Here is a 26,907-nt window from a genome sequence, read left to right on the forward strand (position 1 = left end):
TACCATTTTCTTAAAGCTCGATGTTAGTGGAAAAAAAACTGCAGAGGCAAATCATCTCAAACTTGCTTGCTTGCAGTTGGCGCCTTGCGGGCTATGCCAGTCGCCCGTATCAATTTAAGTCCCACCCAACTACGCAATCTTTACGTCGCAAGCTAGGCCACTAACTGTACTATCTTTGACCTCTTCACTCCCCATTTCACTTACCTCTCTACAATGCTGAGCCCGATTTTTGCCAAATAGATGAATCCATGTATGGAGGATCCCTGCAGAAATTCAAAAATGAAAGCGCGTCCTTTACTCAGAATACCCAACTTCACGCTGTGCGTCTGCTCCCCTTGATGCGAAAGCCGCTTTTGCACTGGCACCCATTGACGTGGTCGACGTATGCGTCGTATACTGTACGTCGGTGAATGAGATTTTGCTGTTGGTATTAATTGCAGCTGCTGTTGTTTATGCAATGCCACCGTATCCATATCCACATGGCTCGCACAAAGGGTGTTATGCATGAGACTCAACACATGCGAAGGCGTATCGGTTTTGCGTGGCTGTGCTGCGTCCGCATACTGCAATTTCAAATAATGCGGCAGCTTTTGGCCGGAGTTGGGCGTAACGAATGCTGGCTGCGCCTGTTGATATGCTACTGACATAGATTGCCGCCATGACTGGCGATACCGATGATTAGCAGCTACAGCTCTCATTGTAGTTGGTTTTGCCAAAGCGAATGGCTCGCGTTCAAACGATTGTTGCTGGTTTCCTTGTGCTGTGAGCAGTGAGGCTTTTGAGTTGGTCAGCGAGCCACTGCTTATGGACTCTACGCTTGATTGCGCGTAAAGCTCATAGCTGCCGTCGTATAGATTGCATAAGTAGGCGTTATTGTCGTGGTTTCTACTGCTGCTGTTGTTTGTGTTATTGCTGTTGCTGTTGCTGCTACTGCTGTGTATATTAACACGAGAGCGTATCATAGCTGAGATTATGTGACTGGGTAAAGTTGTTGCTGTGATTTACAAAGCGTAGTTGCGTCTGGCTCAACCCGATTTCGGTTTTATATTCGAGGTAGCGTGTATTTTGAGGCCTTCTAGAGTATCAAAGGACGAGAATAGCCGGAAAAGGTACAAACTGTAATTGAAGAAGTAAAAATGTAAGTTTCTAAAGTACTAAAGACTGTTTAAACTAAAAATTTTCAACTAAAAATAAATATTGTCTAAAAAAAAGTCATTTGAGTAAGTAATTACCAAGTCCTGTGCTGTTTCAACGGTGCCCAATTTTTCTTTGGCTTGTTTCCAATAATGGTAATTTTGGTGCATAGTCACGCAATCCTTACTCTGATTCTTTACTTAAGATAAGAAACAACTTTTATCTTTCTATCTTTTCATATAGTCATTTGTAGATACTAATTTTTGTCTCTCATAAATTTTTTCCACGAATTTTTTATGTGGTCTAGAGCTCGAAAATGTAGAGTATTTTAAGGTTTTTTTTTAATAAAAAAATCAAGAACAATATTAAAAACGATATTTTTAGTCTTTTTTTCAATATCTTTTACATACAAAAATTACAATTTTTTTTTAATTTTATTAATTTAAAAAATCGCGCAGAAATTGACCCTCCCAAAATATTGGACCAGAACGGTGCAGCCCATTTTGGCTTTTCTCTTTACCTGAAACACAAAAACTTAAACAATTAACAATCAGTAAGACTATAGCTATATCCCGTAGGTAGCTAGGTAGGTAAAATGGCAAGAGTGCCACAGGCACACTTCAAGTACCACTTACGTGCCGTTTTGATACCATAATGTGGATCATTACCTGTGCAAAGAAAAATGATTGGGAAGAGAAAACCTTCTACAGCCATCCAGTGCTGTTGATGTAGTGAAGGAGAGAAAAGGGATCTAGGCTGGAGAATTTCTTAAAGTCATCCCCAAAGGGCAGGCTAAGGAATCTCAAGCGCCTATCCGCCAGAGCCGGACATTTGCAGAAAAAGTGTTCAACAGTCTATTTTTCTGTAGGATCCCCACAGCTGCAATAGGGGTTGTACGGAATTCCAAGCTTCTCCGCATGAGTACCGAACACCCCGTGACCAGTAAACACCGCAATGAGTTTGGGAATTGAATGGCGGGGGATTCCCATCACCTTAAGCGTTCTGTTTCTATCGTATTGATGCCATAGTGTTTTCGAAATAGCGCACGACGAGGCAGACCTCTCCATCTGCCTTGCGCTTTTCTTAGAAAGAAGTTGTGTATTTTCCCTTTAACAACGGACAAAGGGACACCGATGTCTGCGAGTGGGACAGCTGATACCGGTTTTGTCGACCCCTCCATTTCCCTCTATATTTATGTGCCCAGGAACGCAGATGAGGGAGATGATTCCTGTAGGATCGCGAAGACCTCTGCTTGAAAAGCGCTGCTCGTTTCTGGCGGTTTAAAGGAGACCGAAATGCTGGCTGATTTATAGAAAACCCCCGCTCCCCTTCCAGATTCCATTTTGGATCCGTCAGTGAAAACAGAGGTACCTATATCCGTGACGACTCTCCTCTTCTTCCAGTCTTGCCTGCTCGGAATGATAGCCCTAGCATAACTCTCAAAACACAGTTTGAGGATGGAGAGATCACTGCGAAGAACAGAGAAGGAAGGGGAAATCTGCTTCAAGATGCTACTACGTCCTACAGGAAATTGTCTCCTGAGGCCAAGCTCCTTCAACCTGATAGCGCTCTGAGCAGCAATGGATTTAACCTGCAGATCCACAGGAAGTAAGTGCAGAATAACGTTGAGCGCAGCAATGGGACATCTTCTACAAGCACCAGTGATGCCCACACATGCAGTTCTCTGCACTCTCTTTAGTTTAGTGGTGTTGTAGCCCTTCTGAAGGGCTACCCACCAAACTAGGCAACTATGTGGCAGAACCACTGAGTTGTAAATCCAAACTACGACACGTGGCTTGAGACCCCATTTTTTGCCGAATATAGATTTACAGGCGTAGAAGGCTATATTGGCCTTCTTAACTCGATTTTCTATGTGCAGCTTCCAATGGAGCTTGGGGTCAAGTATTACACCAAGCTATGGCCCGTACCCGAATAAAAAAATTTGACAAAATGGCGCGGTTTTGAATTTGACACTCTAAAAAATACGAAATAGGACTTTAGTGTAGGCAATTTCAGACGATTATTGAATATTTTTTTTTGACAACATCAGACCGAAAAAAGTAGTTTTGAGATAATTGAGCTTAAAGGTTTGAGAATGGATAGTTTCCATTGATGCCGCTGCGTGACGAATCTGACTCTACTTGCTAAAATGAGTGTATAATCGAAAATACTGGAAAGATCCTTGAAAAAATTTAACAGTATATTCGTAAAAGCCTATATTTTCGAATTGTCAAAAAAAAGATCCATTTTTTGAAAATTCTAAGATTCAAAAAAAAAAAAAAAAAAAAAAAATACCTCGATATAAGATAAACTTTCTAAAACTATTGAAAAAATAAACTTTCTCATCTCCTTACAGCACTTAAACTTGCATTTAAAAACTCCACTTGGACTTACTGCCATATCACGTATTTCGAAATCGCGTCACTCATTCGTTTGGACTGAACAATTTTCTAAATAAATTGTTGCATGCTTTTAGGCAGCAACTTCAATTGGGGGTAAAAATTCGAAAGCGCCGACAGACATTTTTTCTTTTCTAACTCGTATATTTAACTCAACTTCGAGATCTTTAACAAGGACGCTTGATTGCTTAAATGTTTATATTTATTTCTGAAAATACATTTTGAATAATTAAGGGCTTTATACGATTCCGATTAAAGGAACAATTTAGGCACTTGACTACAGTAACAATTACCAAATTTTAATTTTAATCTGAAAAAAAAACGGACTCGCTTGGTAGCAGGCGTAATGAAAAACTTGGGAAGAAGGAGTCGCTTGTGAGTTTCACTTTTTCCAAGTTCGAGAAAGGTGTAGCAGAGGCCTGCTTTTGGATTTATGAAAACAGCAAAGTTGCTCCGATTTATACATTTTTTCTTTACACCTAAAATCAGAGAACCAAATTGAAAAGTCACTCGTGAGTTTTACTTTTTCAATTCAAGCGAGAGATTAGAAAAATTCGCCAGTGAAAATTTTCGGCAGAACATTTCTTCTTTCAAATATTAATTGAAAAATAATCCAGATGGATAAAATTCGCCGTTGGGTTTTACTTTTTGAGCTCTCAGGGGAGTTATCCAAGATACTCAATTTTGAAATTTTGCAATTCATGCATTTCTTCTTTAAATCTGAATTGAACTGTTGCTAATAAGTAACTCATTCGTGAGTTTTATTTTTAGTTTCTCGGGATCGGTGTAATATTCTTGGGGAATTTTTCTTTATTAATCTTCAATGAAAGATATTCCAAAGAAGGAAGTCTCTCGGAGCTGAAAATTTTTCGTTTTCTAGAGAGGCGATGGACAGCCTCATTTTAAAGCTTGCGCATTTTTCTTCCCATCTTAAATGAAAAAAAAAACAGCGGTTATGCGTTGTTTTTTTTAGCCCTCGAATGAGATGCCGTTAACTCGTTTGTGGGCAATTCGGTTGGGGAATGTTTTTCTTCATAAATTTTAAATGAAAGATGTTCCAAAGAAGGAAAGTCTCTCGAGGTCTTTACATTTTTTGACCTCTAGAGAGACGCAGAGGAGACTCACTCATTTACTCAACTTCTTTATTTTCTTCTCCAATCTTAAATGAAAAAAACTGGACATGCACATACAGTCATGAGTTTTAGTCATTTTTAGCTCTCGAGTGAGATGTCAAAGTAACTCGCCTGTGCGAAATTTTGTTGTAGAAAAATTTTGTAGGACAAAAGGAAAGATATTCCAAAGAAAAGAAGTTCCTTGAGAGCTATACAGTTTTTGGCCACTGGAATGGCGTCGAAGATTTCTCATCTTGTGCATTTTTTCTCCAATCTTAAACGAAAAAAATCAGATGAACAGGAGTCGGACAGTCATGAGTTTTATTTATTTTTAGCTCTCGAGTGAGTTGCTGAAATAACTCGCCTGTAAAATTTTTTGGTCTATGAAATTCTTTTTCCTTCCGTCTTTAGTGACAAAAAACTGGAAAGGAAAAAACGCTTGAAAAGTTTGATAATATTCTCTTTGTCTGAAAGACAAAAAAATGCAAACAGAAAAGTCGCTCCTGAGTTTTGGTTTATCATCTCTCAAGAGTGGCGTCGTAAAAACTTGCTTGGGTAAATTTTCAGTTTATGAAATTTCTTTTTTAACTTAAAAAAAAGAAGCTGGTGGAGAAAAAGGTAGCTGAAGAGTTTTATTTTTCAACTCTCGTGATTAGTGTAGGAAAAGCTCGCGTGCAAAATTTTTCGAAATATTAATTTTTTTCACTCATTCTTAAACTGAAAGTAAAATTGGAGAAGAAAAAAGTCGCTTGTATGTTTTATTTTTCAATTTTCGCTAATGATGTAAACATTTTTTTCATTCATTTTTAAACTGAAAGTAAAATTCTGTTCGAGGTTTGAGTCAAGGCGCATTCATTAAAGGTGGTGGCTTTAGACCAACAACAATATTTTGTACGTTTGATTGTCAAGGGAAAGTATTGGCAAAGTAGAAAGGAAAGAATGAATTCGCCTTGTTTCACTCGTGGCTGACAGCCACTTGGACACGGCGGCAGAAAAAAAATAAATCTGCTGATTTGCCGATACCACCTTTAATAGATTCGCCTTGGGTTGAGTAGACAAAGTTGCTTATACAATTTTTCGATTTATGAAATTTCATATTTAAATACTAAATGGAGTATTAAAATGGAAGAAAAACTCGTCCGTGAGTCTTATTTCTCAACTCTCAAAATTAAGTTTTGTTTCTTCCATCTGAAATGAAAAAAAACTTGAACGAAAAAGTTGCATAAAATTTCTCATAATATTTTCCTTAATCTTAAGTAAAAAATGCGAAGGAAAAAATTGATACTGAGTAGAAAAACTCGCTTGAGAAAACATTTCGATGCCTGCATTTTTTCATTAATTCTAAAATTAAAAGCAAAAATGCAGAAAAAAAGTTACTCATGATTTTTTTTAACTCTCGGAAAGAACTCCCTTATGAAATTTCCTAATTTATGAATTTTTTTCTTAAATAAAAAAAATTTACATATTCATATATCCTTTAATTTAATTTACAGCGACATGAGTCAAAAATATGCATCCTGAAACTATGCTACATATTTTCTAAAACACCTGCCAATAGTCAGCCATGCTTTGTCCTGCATGCAATAAATTATTGAAAATTGGTTTCCTCAAATTCCATTAATATTTTATTTATATTTCATACCACACATACACACGTAAGTATGCACACGAGCATATGATACTAAATGACGATCCATTTAAGCTCCACAATTTAATTAACACCAAACATTAAACTCAAATGTGTGCGACTCAAAGCGGTCGTGTTGAAAAAGTTCTCCATCAGCCTCAGAAAAGCGCTTGACCATCATGGAATATTTCATGGAGAAAGGCGGCGAGCAAACACCACAAAAACATACACTCGCACACATCCATACGCACACGTATAGAGCATGTGAATATTTGTATGGTGATTTCACTGAAGGGCAGCTGAAATGTGCAAAATAGTCTCGCGGTAGCTGTGACAGCTCGAATGTGAGCAGCTCATTTACCTTTGCGAGTGTAATCATTAACCGGCAGAGCTTCCCTGGCAGCTCTTTAGCACTCCTGCACTTTGCAACCTTCATTTTCGTCCTTACCCCGCAGCTGCCATTGGCCTTTGTAAAATGCTTTTCACTTACTCGTTTGCTTTTTTTGCACTATCAATGACGAGTTAATAAAGCCTTTATTATGATGGCTATCGCCAATACACAGAGACCCTCATTTGGCAGTAATGGACCACAAAAATAAAAACGAAAATAAATAAAATATCGACAGTTGATACAAAAATACAACCGAATAAAAACGAAAAGAGAAATATTTGGTTTAAAAGAAAGAAAAACATTACAAAGGGAGCAATGAAAATTGGCTCAGAACACAAAGCAAAAGTGCTGGTGAAAAAATACAAAAAAAGTTGCTTTTACTCTGCACACTCTTTGGCTGGAATCCCGGCAAGGAAATCTTGGGGTGGTGAGTAAAGTTTTTAATTAAATTATTAGTCAATTTTTGGCCAATATGAACTGATCCTGTGAGGATTGAACGTTTACTAGTTGCAAAAAGTCGTGAAGGGGATTGTATTAATTACTATGGGATTGCAAAGTATTACTCTTCTAAAAGGAATTCTAGCAATTTTTTTAGTTTGTAAATTTTTAAGTTTTAGGAAACGTTTAGCAGTTTTAAATTTTCAAGTATGCAATTTTGAATTTTAGTATGTATAATAAAGTACAAGTTTTAAGTGGCTCGAAAACCGCGTTGTTTTTGCAAATATTTATTTTTGCTATTTCAAAGCTGTTTTTGGATTCTGGTGCGCCCTAAGTTAACTGGCGAGAACGGAGCCTTTTCATCTTCAAGCACATAAATATAGTGTGCGTTGCAGCATAAACACCCCTATATATGTGTGGGGAGTGCTGCTGGAGGGACAGTCCTTGGCTTTATAAAAGTCCCGGTCGTTCCAGTAACGTAGAACCGACTGATAATACAAGGAGAAGTCCATTAGTATTAGTGGGAGCGTGCCCCACATACCATTGGTGTGACGGCCACCTTTGAGATGTTTTTGACATTTTGATTTCAACCTCCATAAAAAAAAAAAAAGGAGAAGTCCAAAATGAACAAGACTGGGCTAAAATAGAAACGACAGGGCTTTGCTCCAATAATTTCGAGTTTATTTGTTCAAAATAGTTTCTTCTCGCCTCGAAACACTGTTTTGTGCGATCTAAAAGCTTTTCGAAAGAGTGTTTCAGGTTATTGACTGGAATGGCCTTCAGGATGTCGGTACAAGCCTTTTGGATGATCTCTACGAACGCAAAACGTTCTCCATTCATGGCCAAATGCAATTTCCGAATAGGTAGGTAGTCACAGGGAGCCAAATTAGGCGAATATGGTGAGAGATTAATGGTTGAAATGCGATTTCTAGTGAAAAAATCAGACACAAGAGTGGATGGATGAGGTGGTGCATTGTCATGCAATAAGCGTCAGCTTCCTTTTTCCCGGTATTCCCGGTGAATTCGACGAATGCGTTGTGACAAACGCTTCCAATGCGATAAATCAATGATGATGATATCGATGGAGTCTTGTTTATTTTGGACTTCACCTTGTATAGTGCGGGTAGTTCTTCTAGTTATCTGCAGGCTGCTCTTAAATTCAGGTGGACTCTACATGAGTCAACTTAGCAATCGCTTGACATACACCCTTACTAGCAATGGGCCAAGTGCTTTCGGAGCAAAGTTGGATTGTAGGTAGTGAGGGAATTTCGTAGGCTAACTCTGGCGCAGTTGTCGACAATGGTGTCTCAAGTCCAAGACAATACCCTAAAAGTAACCGCGCTGTGTGGTTCAAATAACTTTATGTCACTCTCGAGTGCTTGTTGCGGGGACAATGAGGTGGAATTTTCACTGCTTGCTCTCTTAAGGAGCTCCTGATTTCAAAAGATTCAGATATCCTCATTCAGTTTTAAAAAACACTTTTGAGGAGTAAGTAGAAATGAGCTTGTGGAATTTCTCCAGGAGCTTACGTAGAAGCTTTTTCAATAGACCAAAATATTTTAGATGTAGTATAACGATTTTCGAAGCATTAGTTTCAACTCACACGAAAGCCAGTTTAGTTATTTTCCGTACTATATTTACCTCAGCTTAGGTTAGACGAATTCCTGCTGAGGTCGTCACTGTTCATGATCCAATAACCCATTCAATACACGGTTCTCGACGAGTGGTACAGAGCGAGAGTGATGTTGGATGAGTTGGTTCGAGTGAGTCTCTAAGTGTGGTGGTGCATATGGAGCAAGGCTTCTTCATACGCCGGACATTTGTTTGATAAGTCGGGATCGGTGTTCGGTGAGCGGGTGTTTGAGTGAGGGGGTTAAAAATGCCGTTGCAGCAGCATTGGTTTGTCCGGAGACTTAAAACCTCCCCCTCGTTTGGAACCGTTGCCCACTCTGGAACCACTTTCACAGTCCTTCAGAGTAGCGTTCCATGTTCCTCATTACAAAAGTCTATACCTATGTGCCTGCGTCCAAGTCTCGCTTTTTTATCCAGAGAATTCGGACGCGAAACTACTGAAGAGCTCCGTCGTTTCTTCGCTACTTCGCATCTTGTCGATTACATGGTTATGTGACCGACTGCATTATCCATACATCAACCGCTTGCAAAACATTCTATTATCCCCCGTAACGGGAAGTCTCGCTGTTGAGTACAGTCGCATTAGAGTACACCCTCTTGCCATCCCAAGTGTAGGTTTCTGACATTTTTGTAGCTTCGCCCAAGGTATTATACTATTTACTGGTGACCAAATCAGCTCTACATAACGTAGGACCGAATTTTCTCATATTCTTTTTCGCTTCTGAGTAAGTACTTAAGCACAAGTCGAATAGGATAGATAGCTTTTGGCTCGGACTTTCTTTTAATAGAGTCAACTTTAAATTAGTGGGAAAGAACTGCTGTAGGAGTCATTAGTTTTAATTTGTTGCATAGCGCTTTCAAGCATCCCCGAATCATCAAGTAAGATGTGTCGAAAAGGGCCATTGACATCTCGCTGCATAGAATTCTTAACCTCCACTTTTTCCCACTGGGACATGCCTCCGTCTATATACCTACATGTATTACGTAATTGTATCTGTGCACGCTTTCATTGCAAACAGCAATTTCCCTGCTTTTTCCTCGCTCGTAGTTTTCTGTGCAAGCAAAACTTACACTTTCCCCTCCTATCAGTGCATGCAGGTGTTTAATGTAGTTGGGTGTATGCGTGTGCGTTTATTATCCTCTACGCTGTGCACGTGTAAATGCATACACAGCCGGTTACCTACGCTTATGACCATTTCATTTAGTTCATTTACCATTGAGCTTATTTAAATGCAAATTTAAATGAAATTGTAATCAGTTTAAAGTAGATGCAGTTACCGAAAGAAAGAGTAAAGAGGGATAGAGATGGAACGGACATTTCTGTGTCTGTGCACAGTGACTTGCTTTGCGACTATCAGCGCGGGAACTTCAAGCTGACGAGTACCTTTTGAAATTTTGTTGCAGGCTCTGAGTAAATCGAAAGAGAAGTGATAGTCGCATTTAATCACTCTTTTGACAAGGGAGGTGCTCAAAAATTTGAATTTGGGTTGGTTGATAACAATAAAAAATATCGGAAAGCGATTTCTGGTCAAACCAAGTAAGTTGCTGCTAGTTGCTGATGTTTTCTCGAGCCGTATGAACGCCAACTTCACAGTGAGCCCCTTTCAGCCCCTCTTAGGGATCTTTATATTCTCTGCAAGCAGTCTTTGTTGGGTAGTCGCTAGAGGGATTAGCTCATCAGGTATCTGTGGAAAGCTGAGCCGCCTCGAAGATACATTAAAAGGAAGTTGCTTGAGCAGAAAGACGTGGTTAAGCCATACATGCGCCAAACGCTGTAACAGAGGGGCTACCAACAAACAATTAAACGATACACAATAAACAGTCTCATCAGCTTTCGCAACATCAACGTCGCAATCGCAGATCCATCGCAGACGAAGAGCTCGCCTTCCCGTGTGAGATCTGTGCAAGACAAGCACACTTTCTTTTCGTATTTCATCGCTGGTTGTCCTGGGTAGATCGCGGTATGTAAAATATATGCACGTCCAACATCCAAGAACGTTTCATATGATACTCGCAATCTCCTCATAGATCCACTGAAATGAAGTCATATAGCGCGCAACTTTTTCTGATCCCTTCAGGCTGTTATAGCACGCTTGAGTCTGGTCCCATCGGAAGATGATCTCGGACTTTGAAATTCAGAAAATGAAATAACGAAAAAAGAAAAACATATTCAATTATAGTTGAGCCTTTAATCGCGGAATTATTTAGCTTCATATTTACGCAGCTACTTTGTCTTGCGCAAAATTTCAAGGTTTCTGTAAATTGTTCTATGGCGTTAAGTCACAGCTGGCGGATGAAGACAAAAAGCTGCGGTTGAGAGTGAGTAAGCACCTCTACACCCTTTATTGGGTGCTTGGCCCAGCTCCTCCTTCCACTTATGGCGAGCATCTTGACGTTTTCCTACAAATTAGGCCCCAATTTTAAGTCGATAACGAACGGCAGCTATTTTTTCATGAGAAGCTTTTTCGGAAGCGCAGAAAACCGCTCAGAATCGGATGGTGTTTCATGCTCACAGTGGGTTTCTGATCCGAATGGTAGTTACACACAAACCCTTTTGGGGTGATGGCCTACTCTAACTTTGCTCACTCCATATGATGCAAAAAACTCACTACTCTCACTCGTTGGATACTAACATTGGTCTCAGGACTAAGCAATCACTTCTTTAGTGGTACGTCTTCATCAGTATTGGTATGTATAACAAAAGCAGGCGGAAGCTGGCTTTGGAAAGGAGTGCTCGCCGAGTTTTTCGATTTCCAGAAAATTTCTTCTGTAGTTTCCCTTGAGTTGATATTCTCTATAGGCCATGGCGCGAAGCGAAATATTGGTTTAAGAATTTGTTTCATCAGCAACTTCCTTAGTTGAGAGTTTCTGATATCGACGCGTACGATATTAATACCCTGTAGATCATCCTGTATCCAAGTATTCACTCAAAGTTTGAACTTACTAATTTCCTTGCACTAATTTATATAGGACCAGCTTCCCTTCGGGTAAACTAAAGTTACAAATATTCTAAAGTGAAATCATTAAATTTTCCTTCACAATTTTCAAAGCTTATTTCTTCATATTTCTAAATAAGCAGCGTACCACTGTTAAAACAATGAAATATGCCATTTTAACCAGGCAAGCGCTGGCAAAAGTAAAAATATTGAGAAGTGCGGTCTGCGTGTCCTTTGATGTCTCACCAATGGACATCGCAGCAGCACAGCGCACCAATAAGTTGATGGCTGATGGTCGAACGGGCTATGCTTGTACAAAACGTAGACATACACACACGCACACAGTTGCACACAAATTACGATAAATATATACGACAGACATAAATTGGCAGGGCCATAAAAGGATACATTTTCAGAGAGTTGCTTATTTTAAGCCGAAAATCGAACTGAGTTGATATGCTTTTGTGGCGGTTTAATGTATGGCGAAACAAACACGCCGCTACACTGAATGAGCGGTATGAAGCTAAAGAGTAGCGCAGCATTGCACACTCATTATGAAGGCATTTGGGTTGGGCGTTCAAGCGTTTGGTCTGCCTACCGGTCTGCCAGCCTGCTGGCCTGTAACTCAAGGACATGCAATTAATCCTGCCCAAATACTTGCTGCACTGAGTGAATGGGTACATACATTCATACATTTGTTTGTGTGTGCGTGCAAATGAATGCCCTTAGCAGCACGGCCGTGTCAGTAGCGTAGCGTAGTGGTGTGTGTGCCATCGCTCCATGTAATCAGTTGTAATGGACTATTTGCGGCGCTGTACTCCGCCACTCGCATACAACCACAATTGCTGGCTACCCATCCAAATATTTTCATATATGTAGACAAGCGTATCTGCTTTTATATTAAACGACATGAAACATAAGAAAAAACACACTTAATTAAATGCACTTAACCAACAACAAGAACAACAGCAAGAAGGATGCGAAATAATGAAATAAAAAACTGGTCGAAAAAATATACAAAATTACCGAATATAGTGAAAATCAACAATACGCCTGAAGTGCTCGCTTTCATCTCTTCATCTGCTTGCTCTTTATCTCAGCGAAAGTAATATGTGGAGTAAAAATATTTTCAGTGCATAAAGTTTAATGTTGTTGGTGGCAAAAAAGAGGAAGAATTGCTGCATTTATCTACCAACCAATGCATTTGCCCTGCTGCGCGTCTGCCGTTGCGAATTCACTTGCACAACTCATTTGGTCGCTGTGGACATGTGCCTACAGTGGCGGGAAAAATAATAGGTATTTAGAAAATCTTAGATTTCAGATTTTTTTTCGTAATACCTAATTTTGGTTTCAGAAGAGTACAAGAAAATTTCAAATTTAAAATTTCTTAAATTTTTTTTCTATTATATTTCATTTAGAAGTCCATTCGAAATTTATAAAAAAAATTTTATACAGATTATATAATTTATTATACTTGTTCGGAAAGCTTTTGACAATGTTTTGAATTAAAAATGTATAGAAAATATTTTTATAGAAAATCGGTTTCTATTCTTTCAGTAGTGTTTAAGCTAAAGTTAAAATTTAAAACTTATAGAAAAATTTCGTATAGAATTTTTTATTAATCTGTTATTTCAAAAAGCAAAATTTAAAATATAGAATTTATTGCAATTTTTTATGAAAATATTTTGTTCTACTGATGGGGCCGGTGTTGCTTTTGAATAAATACAATTTTTTTATGAAATTATTGTCACTTCTCTTTATTTTGATAATATCGGTATGGTTCAATTACATAAGGAACTTAATATTGGCCAAATGGCTGCCGCGGCCTCGGCGGCACACTTCTATCCGATGGTCCAAATTTTCGATGACGCTGAGGCATAATTGAGGTTCTATGCCGTTAATGTGCCGAATTATCTCATCCTTTAGCTCTTGAATTGTTGCTGGCTTATCGACATATATATTTTGTACTTTAGATGTTGTGATGAATCGTCCAAATTTAGGTGCCACCTACGAGTATCGTGATTTTAAATCGTTGAATGTTAATTCCCTGTATTCAGACATGGGTTCTATAAATTGGAATGAATGTTGGTTTCTTAGTACTGTCGATAATAAACTTGACTTCCTCAACCGTAACCTATCCTCGATATTTAACATGCATGTTCCGCTTCGTTCTGTAAATGTTCTAAATAGTTCATGTCCTTGGTACAACTCGAAAGTTCGAGCTGCCATTAGAAAGCGCAACAAGTGTTATGCTAAGTGGAGAAAAAACTTGACGGATACTTCTTGGCGCCGGTACAAGGTAATCCGAAATGAAACCACTGCAATAATACGACAAGCGAAACGTTGGTACAGTTACTCAAAACTCGATCCGTCACTTCCTACAAGAGAACTGTGGCGCAACCTAAAAAAATTTAAAGTTCATGGCAAGGAAAGTTCCGAATGTGAGATTGACCTTGATGAACTTAATGACTACTTTATTAGTGTTGATAAGAAAGCAAATTGTGCTCCTATTTTAAAAGAGTCCTCACCCTGTGCTACTCTAAAAGAACAGTTTCAATTTTTGACAGTTAGTGAGGTAGATGTCCTGAAAGCTTTATCCAAAATAAAGTCTAATGCTATAGGCGATGATGGCATCTCGCTAAAATTCGTCCGTATAGTCATACAATATATAATAGGACCCCTTACCCATATAATAAACCATTGCTTGACTAGTTCATGTTTCCCAGCAGTATGGAAAAAGGCTATAGTTTTCCCAGTCGCAAAAAAGACAAATGCTATTTATGCTGGCAACTATAGACCTATCAGCATACTGCCCGCATTTTCCAAAGTTTGCGAAAACTTGATGGCTACGCAAATTTCATCATTTGTACAGAACAATCGTCTACTCTCTCCACTACAATCTGGCTTCAAACAAAGTCACAGTTGCTCGACTGCAATGGTTAAAATATTGGACGACATTAGAATTAGTTTTGACAACGGATACTTGACTCTACTTTTTTTACTTGACTTTTCTAAAGCATTTGACTCAGTGAATCACAAATTATTATGTTTGAAGCTTAAACACTATTTCGGCTTCAAAGACAGTGCGGTGAAGCTCATGGCCAGCTACCTTAGTGACAGAACGCAGAAGGTCAAGACCAGTAAATTAACATCTCAGTCTAGATACGTACAAACTGGTGTTCCGCAAGGGTCTATCCTTGGTCCACTTTTATTCAGTCTTTTTGTCAATGATGTTTTTACCGTTTGTCAGTACGTGAATGTCCATGCGTATGCTGATGATTTACAATTGTACTTGTCCAGTCGTATTGGTCTCGTTGAAGATTTATGTTTCAAAATAAACAGTGATTTGTCTGCTATTTCTGTATGGGCTAATGAAAACTCTTTATGTCTGAACGCGTCAAAGTCAAATGTCTTTCCTATATGTAATAGTGTCGTGCATGTTGACAATATCCCTAAATTGTGGATAGGTACAAATTTCCTTACCTTTATGGATAAGGTAAAAAATTTGGGGTTTATTCTTAACACAAAACTTACCTGTGCTGACCATATAAATATTGTTGTGGGGAATATTTACGCTATTGCGAAAACTGAGAGTCTCTGCAACATTCACGCCAGAGAAAACGAGGCGCAAATTAGTTCTCCAGCTAATTATGCCTCTCATTACCTACTCTGAGGTGGTATTCAGCAAACTCGACTCCACATCTTGCCATAAACTTAATGTGGCATTTAATAACGCCACGCGGTATGTATATGGGATTGGCAGATATGACCATATCTCTGCCTTCAGATCAAGGTTACTAGGCTGTTGCCTTAATAGTTATTTATCTGCTAGGAATTGCATATTTTTGTGCAAACTTATATTATTCAGGTCTCCTCCCTATCTGACAGAGAAGTTGATACCAGTAAGGTCTCGCAGACACAACAAATTCATTGTTCCAAAATTTAATTACCTAGATTATTTTTCATTACCGCTGTTAAAGTGTGGAACTCATTACCCGACACTGTGAAGGCTGGACTTAACAGATTTAACTACAGGGCAAAAGTCTATAATTATTTTAAAAGTGTTTGATTGCATTAAAGTAGCGGATTAAATTTCTCTTTACATTCTCTAATTACTCGTACTACTTTTGTTTTTTTTTTTCTTTTCTAAATCCTTCTTTTCTTTTCCTGCTGCTTCTTTTCTTCTTATTATTATAGTTAAGTTAAATATATTGGATTGATTTGTAAATGAACTGGTGTAAAATTTAGATTAAGAAACTTGTATGTTATAGGACTATGAATAAGTTCGTGCGGTTTTTTTTCGAAATTTGAAACTTTATTGACGTAAAATGGTTACAAATTTAATATTCAAAATATTGTCCATCGCTTACTACTACTTTTTCCCATCTTTCTGGCAATTCACGGATTCCCTTTGTGAAAAATTCGGTCGGTTTTGCCGCAATCCACGAATCGATCCATTTTTTGACTTCATCGTAATTACGGAAGTGCTGGTCAGCCAGGCCATGTTGCATCGATCGGAAGAGATAGTAATCGGATGGCGCAAGGTCTGGACTATACAGCGGGTGGGGTAGGACATCCCATTTGAGCGTTTCTAAGTATGTTTTGACCACTTGTGCAACATGTGGCCGAGCATTGTCATGTTGCAAAATAACTTTGTCGTGTCTATCGGCGTATTGCGGCCGTTTTTCTCGCAGTGCTCGGCTCAAACGCATCAATTGTCGTCGGTAGACATCCCCCGTAATCGTTTCATTCGGTTTCAGTAGCTCATAATACACAACACCCAGCTGGTCCCACCAGATACACAGCATAACCTTCAGGCCATGAATATTCTGCGCCGACGTCGATGTTGAAGCATGGCCAGGGTATCCATACGTTGCCCGACGTTTTGGATTGTCGTAATGGACCCACTTTTCATCGCCAGTCACAATTCGATGCAAAAAACCCTTTCTTTTGTGCCGTTGAAGCAGTTGTTCGCATGCCATAAAACGGCGTTCAACGTCTCTTGGCTTCAATTCATACGGCACCCAATGGCCTACCTTTCGGATCATTCCCATGGCTTTTAAACGTTTGGAAATGGTTGATTGATCAACTCCCAAAGTTTTTGCAACCTCTTCTTGCGTTTGAGCCGGATCTTGATCGAGCAATTCCTCCAATTCGGTATCCATGAACTTTGGCGGCGCACCCTCGCGTTCTTCGTCTTCCAAGCCAAAATCACCACTTTTAAAGCGTGCAAACCACTTCTGGCACGTTCGCTCAGATAGAGCATGCTCACCATAAACTTCCACCAAGATACGATGACTTTCGGCTGCTTTTTTCTTCATATTAAAATAATGAAGAAGAATTCCCCGCAAAAACACATTATTTGGCACGAAATTCGACATTTTCAAGTGTGGTAAAAATATTGTTGTTTACGCTTCAAATAAAAAACTTATACTGACGTTTGTGCCTTACGACAGTAGCTCTCCAATGAATGTTTGGAAATGTGGATCGATGGAATAATAATCAAGTTACGCCATCTGTTGTAAAGCCGAAACGAACTTATTCATAGTCCTATTATTAAAAAAAAATTTGAAATTTAAAATTTGTAAAACAAATTCCCTATAGAAACTTTTTTCTATTCTTGTTACATGTATTTGTTTTGGAAGTGTTTGGGGAATCTTTGAAATGCAAAAATTATTGGAAATTTTTTCATTTATTGGAAATATTTTCATTCAATTTTTTTTCTATTATTTCAGCAGTGCTTAGGAAAATATGAAAGTTAAAATTTATTGAACATTTTTTTATACAATTTGTTTTTAGTATTCTTAAACATTTTTTTGAAGTTATTTTGACAAAATTTGAAAATATTGAATCAGGGGCGCTCAGAAAAATTTGTAGTTTAAAGTTTATTCTAATTTTTCCAATATAAATTCTTTTCTATTTTAATTATATTCGTTTTGAAAGTATTTAGGCGAAGTTTCAAGTTTAAAACTTATAGAAATTTTTTTATGGACATTTTTTTCCTATTCCTGGTATTTGTATTTTTCTGAAAATAGTGTAGATAAAATTTGAAATCTCAAATTTATTGAAAATTTTTAATTCACCCTCAATGCATGAAGTTTAGTGCCTGTTTAGTTGGGTTCTCTCGTATTTCAGCTCTTACAGGTGACTTCTGTTATATCTAAAAGTCTGCTTAGACTTTAGTCTGATGGGTATCCCCTGTGATAATAAGCGCACAGAAAGTGCTTACTAAGTAAGCCCCTCTTCGCGCTCTCGTCTAAATTCTCATTTCCCGAAAGCATCTGGGATCCAGTGACAATTGAGGCTGTGCTGACGAAGATACGATCTCTATCGTGTATTCAGAATCATATTTTGAGTTAGTCATTAGCCACCCAAAGGGACGGCTGATTGGTTTTTACCATTTCGCTTAAATTTTCATAAATATATCTTCTCATTTATGTTATTTCTTTTCCGCCGCGCTTTTTCCATGTTCATAATGTTCTGACCACGAATCTGGAGTATTGAAAGCTTCTCTAATTTCGGAAATCAGCAAGGCCTGACATTGCTTTAAAAGCCTTGATTTCATGACCATTATTGAGTTCTGTCGTTTACCTCAGCAGTTATCGCCGCAACTTTGAATTATTTTGTCCATGAATACAGACTTTTTGTGAGGTTCCTCAAATTAAATCAGCGTGACAAGACATTATTCTGAAGCTTTTGATTTCAATGCGTTCTCTCTTATTGCCTTCCGTGTAGCCACGCGGCCAGAAATTTAGTTAGGAAAATTACTTTTATTCAATTCAAAGAAAAAAATATGCGAAAATAATACAAAGTTAAGAATTAATTTACTTTTGCTCGATATGACCACCTTTTGCCTTGACTATGGCCTTGAGACGGTCCAGAAAGGAATCGCAAGCCGTCCGAATGTGACTTGCGGGTGTTTTTGCCCACTCGCGGAGCATGGCTGTTTTTCAGCGCCTCGAGGCTGGTGAATCGTTTAGTTCGGCCTTTGCCCTCCAAAATGGCTCAAAGAGAATAATCCATCGTACTCACGTCTGGTGAATTTGAGAACCATTGTGTGGACGTTATGAAGTTGGGAACGTTGTTTTTTAGCCATTTTTGGTGCACTCGAACTTTGTGAGACGGTGCCGAGTCCTGTTGAAACGTTCATGATCTGCCACCGATATGTTTGTCTGCCCACGGATTCAAAGCAACCTCCAGAATACTTTTCCGATAATATTTCGTATTTACGAATTGACGCCAGGCTCGGTGAAAACGATTCAAGAGCGCGCATCTGCGGTTACAGCGGCTTTAACCATTACCTGGGGCGGGTGCTGCTTCCTGGTGGCCAATCGATGACTCAAATGCTCGTATGAATGGGCGGTCAAATAAACCCTATCGTTTGGAAGTTTACGAATTGTTCAATCTGAAAAATGCTCTCGCCAGAAAACACAATGTGCGGAAATTGACCGCTTTCGGCCAAGCGAAGCAACTCCTTCGCTCTCTCAAGTCTGACTTGTCTGACTTGATGCCCGCGCATCAGCTGCGAGAGCGGTATGATGTTGTTTACACTTCAAGTGCCGGACCATATAGTTCTAGTACTCGTTATAACCATCAGACATCTCTCTAAGCCTTGTCATTCAACGGTTATGCCTATTTTCCGACTACCGCTAGCTGTAAAAACTCTCTACGCTACAGGAAGTAATCATCCCGACAACATTTGGTATCTCTCCCACGTTACGCTATTCACATTTATGCATAAAACTAATACCTGGACTTATTTTCAGGAACGCTACTGTAGCCTCTTGCCGTGCATCCGCAAAAGGCGCTTTTGCGTGGTGAAAATTATCTCTTCAGCGGATATTAAAGTAAAGCGCATTACCGCTGCGCCACACGGTGCTTTTTCGTTGCTTAAATGTTGTTGTTTCCAGCGTTAGTATTATTGTAACTTTTTTGTTTTTTTTTTTTTGCAATTTTTACTCTCCTTTAACTTTTTTCACTTTTGTTGTTTGTTAATATTTTATACTTATTATTGTAATACTTTTCCGCGCTGCCTTTGTTCTTTTTCCATTACAGTTATGGGCAATTGTTCATCATTCTTCTGGTGCTCCTTTGTTGGTGCTTCAGGCTGAAGTAAGTTGCTTAAGAAAACACATTTGCTACTTTACAGGTGAGCGCGCTTCGCTCTTTGTCATTACGGCAAAGCCTTTTGTAATGGTTGTATGCATTTAACTCAATGTGTATGTGTGTAAGTATGTATGCATGCATGTGTGGGTGTATGTAGCACTACTTACTGCAATGAAATTGCATTTTCCTTCGCAATTGGTTTCGGAAAGCTCTTATTGAAGACTTAAATTGTTTTTGAAAAGGAATCCGATTGTTACTCTTCGGTGTACGTATGAGTGTGTGTTTCAACAGAGCGCAATTATTCACACAAAATGAGGATGAATTTGTGATTTTACAAACATACTATAAAAGTGGCTAAACATCAAATCAAATCGAAATCTTCTGGATAAAAATTAGGCCTAAGTTGTGCACCTTTTTTACGCGCATGGTTGCCTTTCCAAATCTGTGAGTTCAAATAAGTACAATTGAATTTCTTATCCGGTAAAGATTTATGAAGAAGTACAATTGAATTTCTTATCCAGTAAAGATTCATGAAGAAGTGTTCGTTCTTTATCGAACTCATCCGCTGTCTCATTCCCGTCGATGTTCGAATAAACGGGAGCCTTGTGAACTGAGATTACTATGGACGGGAACGATTTTGTATATCTTAACGGGGATTCAGATTAATTTAGCTAAGAGTCGTTTGACCTTCAAAACCTCAATCATAACTCTAGTTCTTAAGATCTAAGTAGGTAGGTAGGTGAAATGGTTGAAGTACCACTTTGGCACTCCCCAAGTAGCACAAAAACACCATTTTTATACTACTATGAGACCTCCATCAGAGGCAGATATCTACAGCCAGCCAGACCTGTTGATGTAGTGGAGAAGATATATGGGATTTAGGTTGGCCCACTGCCTCAGTCTGTCGAAGAAAGGAGCCCTCAGTGACCTTAGTTGTCAGGCTGCCAAACTTGGATTTTTACAGAGAAAGTGCTCAACAGTCTCCTTCTCTGAAAGGCACCTACAGCTACTAGCTTGGAAATTGAATGGCGCGGCGTCCTCAGGAGCCCTCCGTCTATTGTACTGGAGCCACTGGACTTTTGAAATAGCACATGAAAAAATGGAGTGGGATATTTTCTGCGCTTTCCAGAGAAAAAGTTGTGCAATTCCCCTTTAACAACAGTCAGGGAGATGCCGATGACCGGGTAGAGGTGTCTGAGACCAATGAAGTCGGCTTCCTGGCAAATTCATCAGCAATTTAATTCTTAAGGTCTTATATACCACGGAATAAGTTAGCAGATCCACTTGGAAGATGCTGACATAGTTTTCCAGCCATTGTGTCTAAGAGATATCGAGTTTCTCAAAATAAATACCTACCACAACACCGCAACCAATCTCGGACCTGTCAATATGGAGAGAGAGAGCTGGCTATCTTTGCCACCAACTTGACCTACAATTAAATAGTTACAATTCATTTTCGTGCTCAGCGACCCCAAATTAGTCGAAGATTTTAAGAAAATATTTTTAAATCATTGCTGATTGTTAACCTGTGCTATTGAGGCCTGACTCATGTTTGCAAGGTTTTTCTCTTCACCTATTTGTCTTATTACCCTTACACTGGCACTTATTCCAGGTTTAGCTTCTGCAATTTTTGTTAGGCTTAAGTTAACGAATAGTCCCTCTGTTGGCCAAGAGGTAAGGGCTTAGAAAAGTATTAGCTGACTCTAAGAGCACATCTTGCAAGGCCTGTCAGTGGCCCATCAGGTGCAGAGGCTATTGAATGTTGCATTAGATACTTACCCGGTCTTGAAGTATTCACTTGCGTATTTGTATAGACAAAAAAAACTTTATCTTAGAGGTCTAGGTGAAATAGATAGACGCTTTATTATTTAATTTTTCACTTCGTATTCCGTATTTCAAACACTGCTCTGGCGCAGGAAACTGTAACTGATACTGATACCAAATTTGTGTGAACGTGTCCTTTTTTGAAATGCACAAGTGTGTTGTTTTTTTATGTTTTGTTTTGGGGTTTATTCTCCTTTATATTTTCGGTAATCACTAAATAGTTGAGAACTATTACAGCTGTCACTGCAATTACCGGCTCGTGTCATGAAATATTTAGCATTTCATTGTATGAAGATCTGAAGATAATTTAAATTAGTGTCACGTATGTGAAATGAATAGGAGGATAGCAAATGGCAAGCTGTGTAGCGCAGTACTGGCAATGAAGGATGTAATGCATATGAATAAATATATGTAATATATAAGTGGGTGTATGTGTGTATATAAGTGCATTCGTATACGCACAGTAGTCACATATTTATCGACAACTTGATATGTTATGAAAGCCACATTAAATTTGTAGAAACTACTCACCGGTACACAGACACACACTTGCTTATACCATTATAGAAGGACATTCACATGCACATACAGCTATACTCAGTGGGAAAGGATCAAAAAGCCATTAACCTCGAGCAACAGCCTACAATCTGTCAATGCCCCGCAATCAAAAAAAAAAAATCCCATTTGAAATATACTTAAGTAGATAAATATATATGTACTACACACATACATATATACATACGTCTATATGTATGCGTATTTAATGGTATGTTTTTGCCTGTATATTTGTGCTCATAAGTTTATATGTCCTGTTGAGGGCAGCGGCGTCGGCAGCGCTAGTGGCTGAGATGACCTCAGCGCTAACCACTTTTAACCATTTCTGGTCTTTTCAAGTTGTTTCAGCGACGCCGCTAAAAGCTACTTTCGCCATGCCAAGGTTTTGGTCGTGCGGGGGAAAAACAAAAACATTTTAACGAACAAGTGCATGAGTGGGAATAGATATAAAAAAAACAACAAAAAATAAAGATAAATAAAATATTGTATTTATAAAATATAAAAGAAATGGAATCTAAACTAGGGTGAAGCGAAACTAAAAGAAGCAGCTGGAGGTGGGATTGAGTGAAATGTAATGAATTGAAACTTGAATTTATATAAATTAAGCAAATAAGAAAATGTAAAAAATATAACAAAAGAAAACAAAATTGAGTTAAATTAAGCAAATAAAAAATAAAATAAAGTAAATGAAATAAAACAAAACAAAACAAAATAAAATTAAATAAAATAAACTAAAACAAAATAGCACAATAACGAAATAATGAAAAATTAAAGTAAATATATTTTTCGATATTTACGTAAATAACGTAAAATAAATTAACATAAAGTATATTAAAAAAAATTAATTAAAATAAATAAATATAAAAAATTAGATAAAATAAAATTAAAAATAAAGTAAAATAAAACAATATTAAACTAAATTAAAGAGTTTAATTCAATTAAAGCAAGAATAAAGGAAAATAAAATATCATAACGGAACATAATATAACATAACATAGCATAACATAGCATAACATAACATAACATAACATAACATAACATAACATAACATAACATAACATAACATTACATAACATAACATAACATAACATAACATAACATAACATAACATAACATAACATAACATAACATAACATAACATGACATAACATAACATAACATAACATAACATAACATAACATAACATAACATAACATAACATAACATAACATAACATAACATAACATAACATAACATAACATAACATAACATAACATAACATAACATAACATAACATAACATAACATAACATAACATAACATAACATAACATAACATAACATAACATAACATAACATAACATAACATAACATAACATAACATAACATAACATAACATAACATAACATAACATAACATAACATAACATAACATAACATAGCATAAAGTAAAACAAAATTTATGTATATTACAGTAGCCAATTATAAGAAAAAAAAAAGAAATAAAAAATCAAATAAAATAACACAGCATAACATAAAGTAAAACGAAGTAACAATATATAACAAATAATAAAATTAAATAATCAAACAAAAAATTAAATAAACAAAACGGAATACAATAACAAAACACAACATAACATAAAATAAAGTAAAATAAAATATCATAACATAACATAACATAGAATTTAGTTAATTTACAGTGGCCAAATATAAAAAATAAAAAAAAAACTCAAATAAAAAATTGAATAAAATAACATAATACGACATATCTTAAAAAAAAATATGGTGAAGTAAAGTAACAAAATATAATATAATATAACAGAACATAACAAAGAATAAAATAAAATTTAATTAATCAAATTAAAAGAATTAAACAAAACACAGCAGACTAAAAGTGAATAACATAGCACAGCTTAGGTTAGGCTATACTGGTTGGCCGAAGCTATGCAGGGACCATTTTGGTGCAAGCGATACCAGATTAGAGTCCCTTTGTTTTTTTGTTTAAGCACAAATATGCATCACTCAGGAAGCGCGTGCTGCTTGCAAATTTTAGGAGTCGCTCTAGCTCCAGTTCGGGGGCAGTCTTTCAAAACCAGTTAGTATAGTATAGTTTTTCAGAGAGCTGGACAGTGGCTCTCTTTAGGTGTCGCTAAGCAGAGCACATCAAAATCGAGAAGGGTAGTTGTGTAGTAGAGTTTAGCGCGACTACCATTGTGTAGGTCCGTATTTCCATACCATCTTCGTTTTAGAGGCTGCATAAAACGTAGCGAAGATCGACTAAACCTAATACATACGAGAATTGATTATTATGGCTATAATTGTAATAATTATTACGGCCATTAAAGGAGATTTAAATGAATTTCGATCGATTGTGCCATGTGCGAACTTGGCTTGCAACGATGCAATATTGTTTTGTCTGGACCTCTCTCATTGCCATAAATTTCGTTGGGGTTATAGGGAGGAAAGCGAAAGCCTTATGAGGAAATACCGTATGCCGCCTTGACTTGGAACCCGCGAGCAACGAGAAGAAGAGGCAGGCCACTGATGATTGGCAAAGGACCAACCGCAATGAAACTGGAAAAACGTTTAATGAAACGAAATTTTGGGAACACTTTTGATAAATCCTTAATCTCCTAAAGGAGTATGGAATAAAAACAAATTAGAGAGAATGGGTTTGAAAAAATGGATATCGGCGGAAAAATAGCGAGAATTTGTTAAAGTACACAAAGTAGCTTGAATATTTCTGCTAAAATTCGAACTACTCTTTCATTTGTTATTGCCTGTAATTTTTTTTAACCACAACCACCTATCATATCGCAAGCCGAGCAAAGGAAACTTAGCAAAAAACAAAAACAGAAAAGAATTCTGGCGCGGTAACTGGCGCTGCTCTGGAGACTAAGCTGAGGTATTTGAAAAAGTCTGCGGAAGATATGCAGAGTGAGTTCCCAACGGGCAACGGCAATTCTAAGCAACTGTGACGATTTAGTGACGGCAAAAGTTTGGCGCCATTTACGGACGTTTTTGCCACTTTCTGCAAAGATTCTAGGTTTTTTAATCGTTTTTTCTTTAACATTTTTTTTTTTTTTGCCACTCTTCATTCTCTCGTTTACTCGCCTGTACATCTGTTTGTTTACTGCCTTACAATTTTTACGCTGTTTATTTGTTTGTTTTGCAAAAAGGCTGCGAATGAAGGCCCACTGAAATGTGGGTGAGCCGTGGTAGTTACAGCGCAAGAGGTCGTAAAATGAATGGTGTAGGGAATGTAGCTTAAAGTGAGCTCTTGGAGGGATGAGGCCTGTGTAAACAAGGCGTTACATATCAAGTGCTTCTTTTTCATTTTCCCTCATGTTTTGCAAGCAGGCAGAGCACTTCTTTGAGTTGGAATATGGCAAATGTATGTACAGATGTATGCCCATATTTTGCAGTATTTTATTTTTATTTGCTGCGAGGCCGCGCCCTTGTCCTGCTCACGGCCACCTCAGTTTTGGCCTTCAGTATATCTACCTGCCATCTCTCACTCACACACACTTTGATATTTTTAAAGTAGCCACACAAAATTTCCGCTATTTTTCGCCATTTTGCGCCCTTGTGCTCTCGATTCGCTTCACTTTATGTTATTTTGCTGCTCGCTTTTGAGTTTTCGAGTGTTTTCGTTTCGTTTGCACCCGAAAAAAAGTGAACACTTTTATTTATCTTTTCGAGCATTTCAACCGCAAAACCGAAATATGTTGAAAAAAAGTGACGAAAAAAGTGAATAGCCAAGCATCATCACCAGCCACTTACGAACGCTTGTTGACAATATTTATTTTTTATCAGCTTGTTGCCACTTTCGTTTGTCGCAATTTTTATTGCGGTGGCTGATTTTATTCTTGTTACTCGTTTTTTCACTTCCACCCAACTTTTGTTTGGTGGTTATCGTAAGTGCCGGGATTCCAAGTAACTAAATTAGCAGTTCCGAACTTATGGGATTTTTCGGGATATTCTTTTCATACATTTTTAATTTAATTTATGTTACCTTGCAGTAGCTCAAGTAAAAAAATACAAAATTATATTATATGCCATGAAGATATGCCAGCCCATGAAGATATTAGTCTGTTCACTAAGTTTTGCGGTTCAATAAGGAAAACATAATTTGATGGCTTGAAATACGCTTTATCATTCAGTATAGTCTCACTAAACATCAATACACTTATTCCAACGTGAGAATCTGGAAAGGCTGCAAAATACGCTTCCACAGCTGTTATGACCGCATCATTTGATGAAAAATGCTTTCCACGCATGCATTTTTTTAGGTCTGGAATCTGAAGAAAGCCGCTAGAGGGCAAATCTGATGAATACATTGAATGCTCCAACAATTCAAACTTAAATGATTGGATTTTAGCCATTGTCAAAATGCTCCTGTGACACGGTGCATTGTCCTGATGAAAAATATTTTTTTTTTCTTTTGCAAACAGAGTCTTCTTCCCCGATTTTTATCCTTCAGCTGGTCAAAAAGCTTGCAATAATATTCAGAATTTATTTAGCTACCAGTTTTCAAATAATCCACGGCTAAATTTCCTTGAGCATCGCAAAAATCTAATACTAACAATTTCTTGGGCGACTTCTGGACACGAACTGGTTTCAGAGCCGAAGAACCAGCTTCGCACCAGCTTGTTTTGATCTAGAAGGATGGTTATAGACCCAAGTCTCATCATTAGTACTGAATTGGTGCACGAAATTCAATTTATCCTTTCAAAAACGCTCTAAATGTTGCTGAGAAAGCCGCGCTCGAATGTGT

The 26,907-nt window shown here is 37.7% G+C and overlaps 1 protein-coding gene across 1 annotated transcript in view; it reads right to left on the reverse strand.

Moving 5' to 3' along the window:
• Positions 1–26,907, reverse strand: part of LOC128867218 (sodium channel protein Nach) — a 147,650-nt gene that overhangs the window by 70,770 nt on the left and 49,973 nt on the right. Inside the window, exon 3 of the mRNA XM_054108319.1 lies at positions 205–840. Within this exon, the coding sequence (XP_053964294.1) occupies positions 205–840 (636 nt within the window). The remainder of the gene's footprint in view (positions 1–204; positions 841–26,907) is intronic.

The sequence above is a fragment of the Anastrepha ludens genome, chromosome 6 (genome assembly GCF_028408465.1).
Source record: "Anastrepha ludens isolate Willacy chromosome 6, idAnaLude1.1, whole genome shotgun sequence".
Lineage (NCBI taxonomy): Eukaryota > Metazoa > Arthropoda > Insecta > Diptera > Tephritidae > Anastrepha > Anastrepha ludens.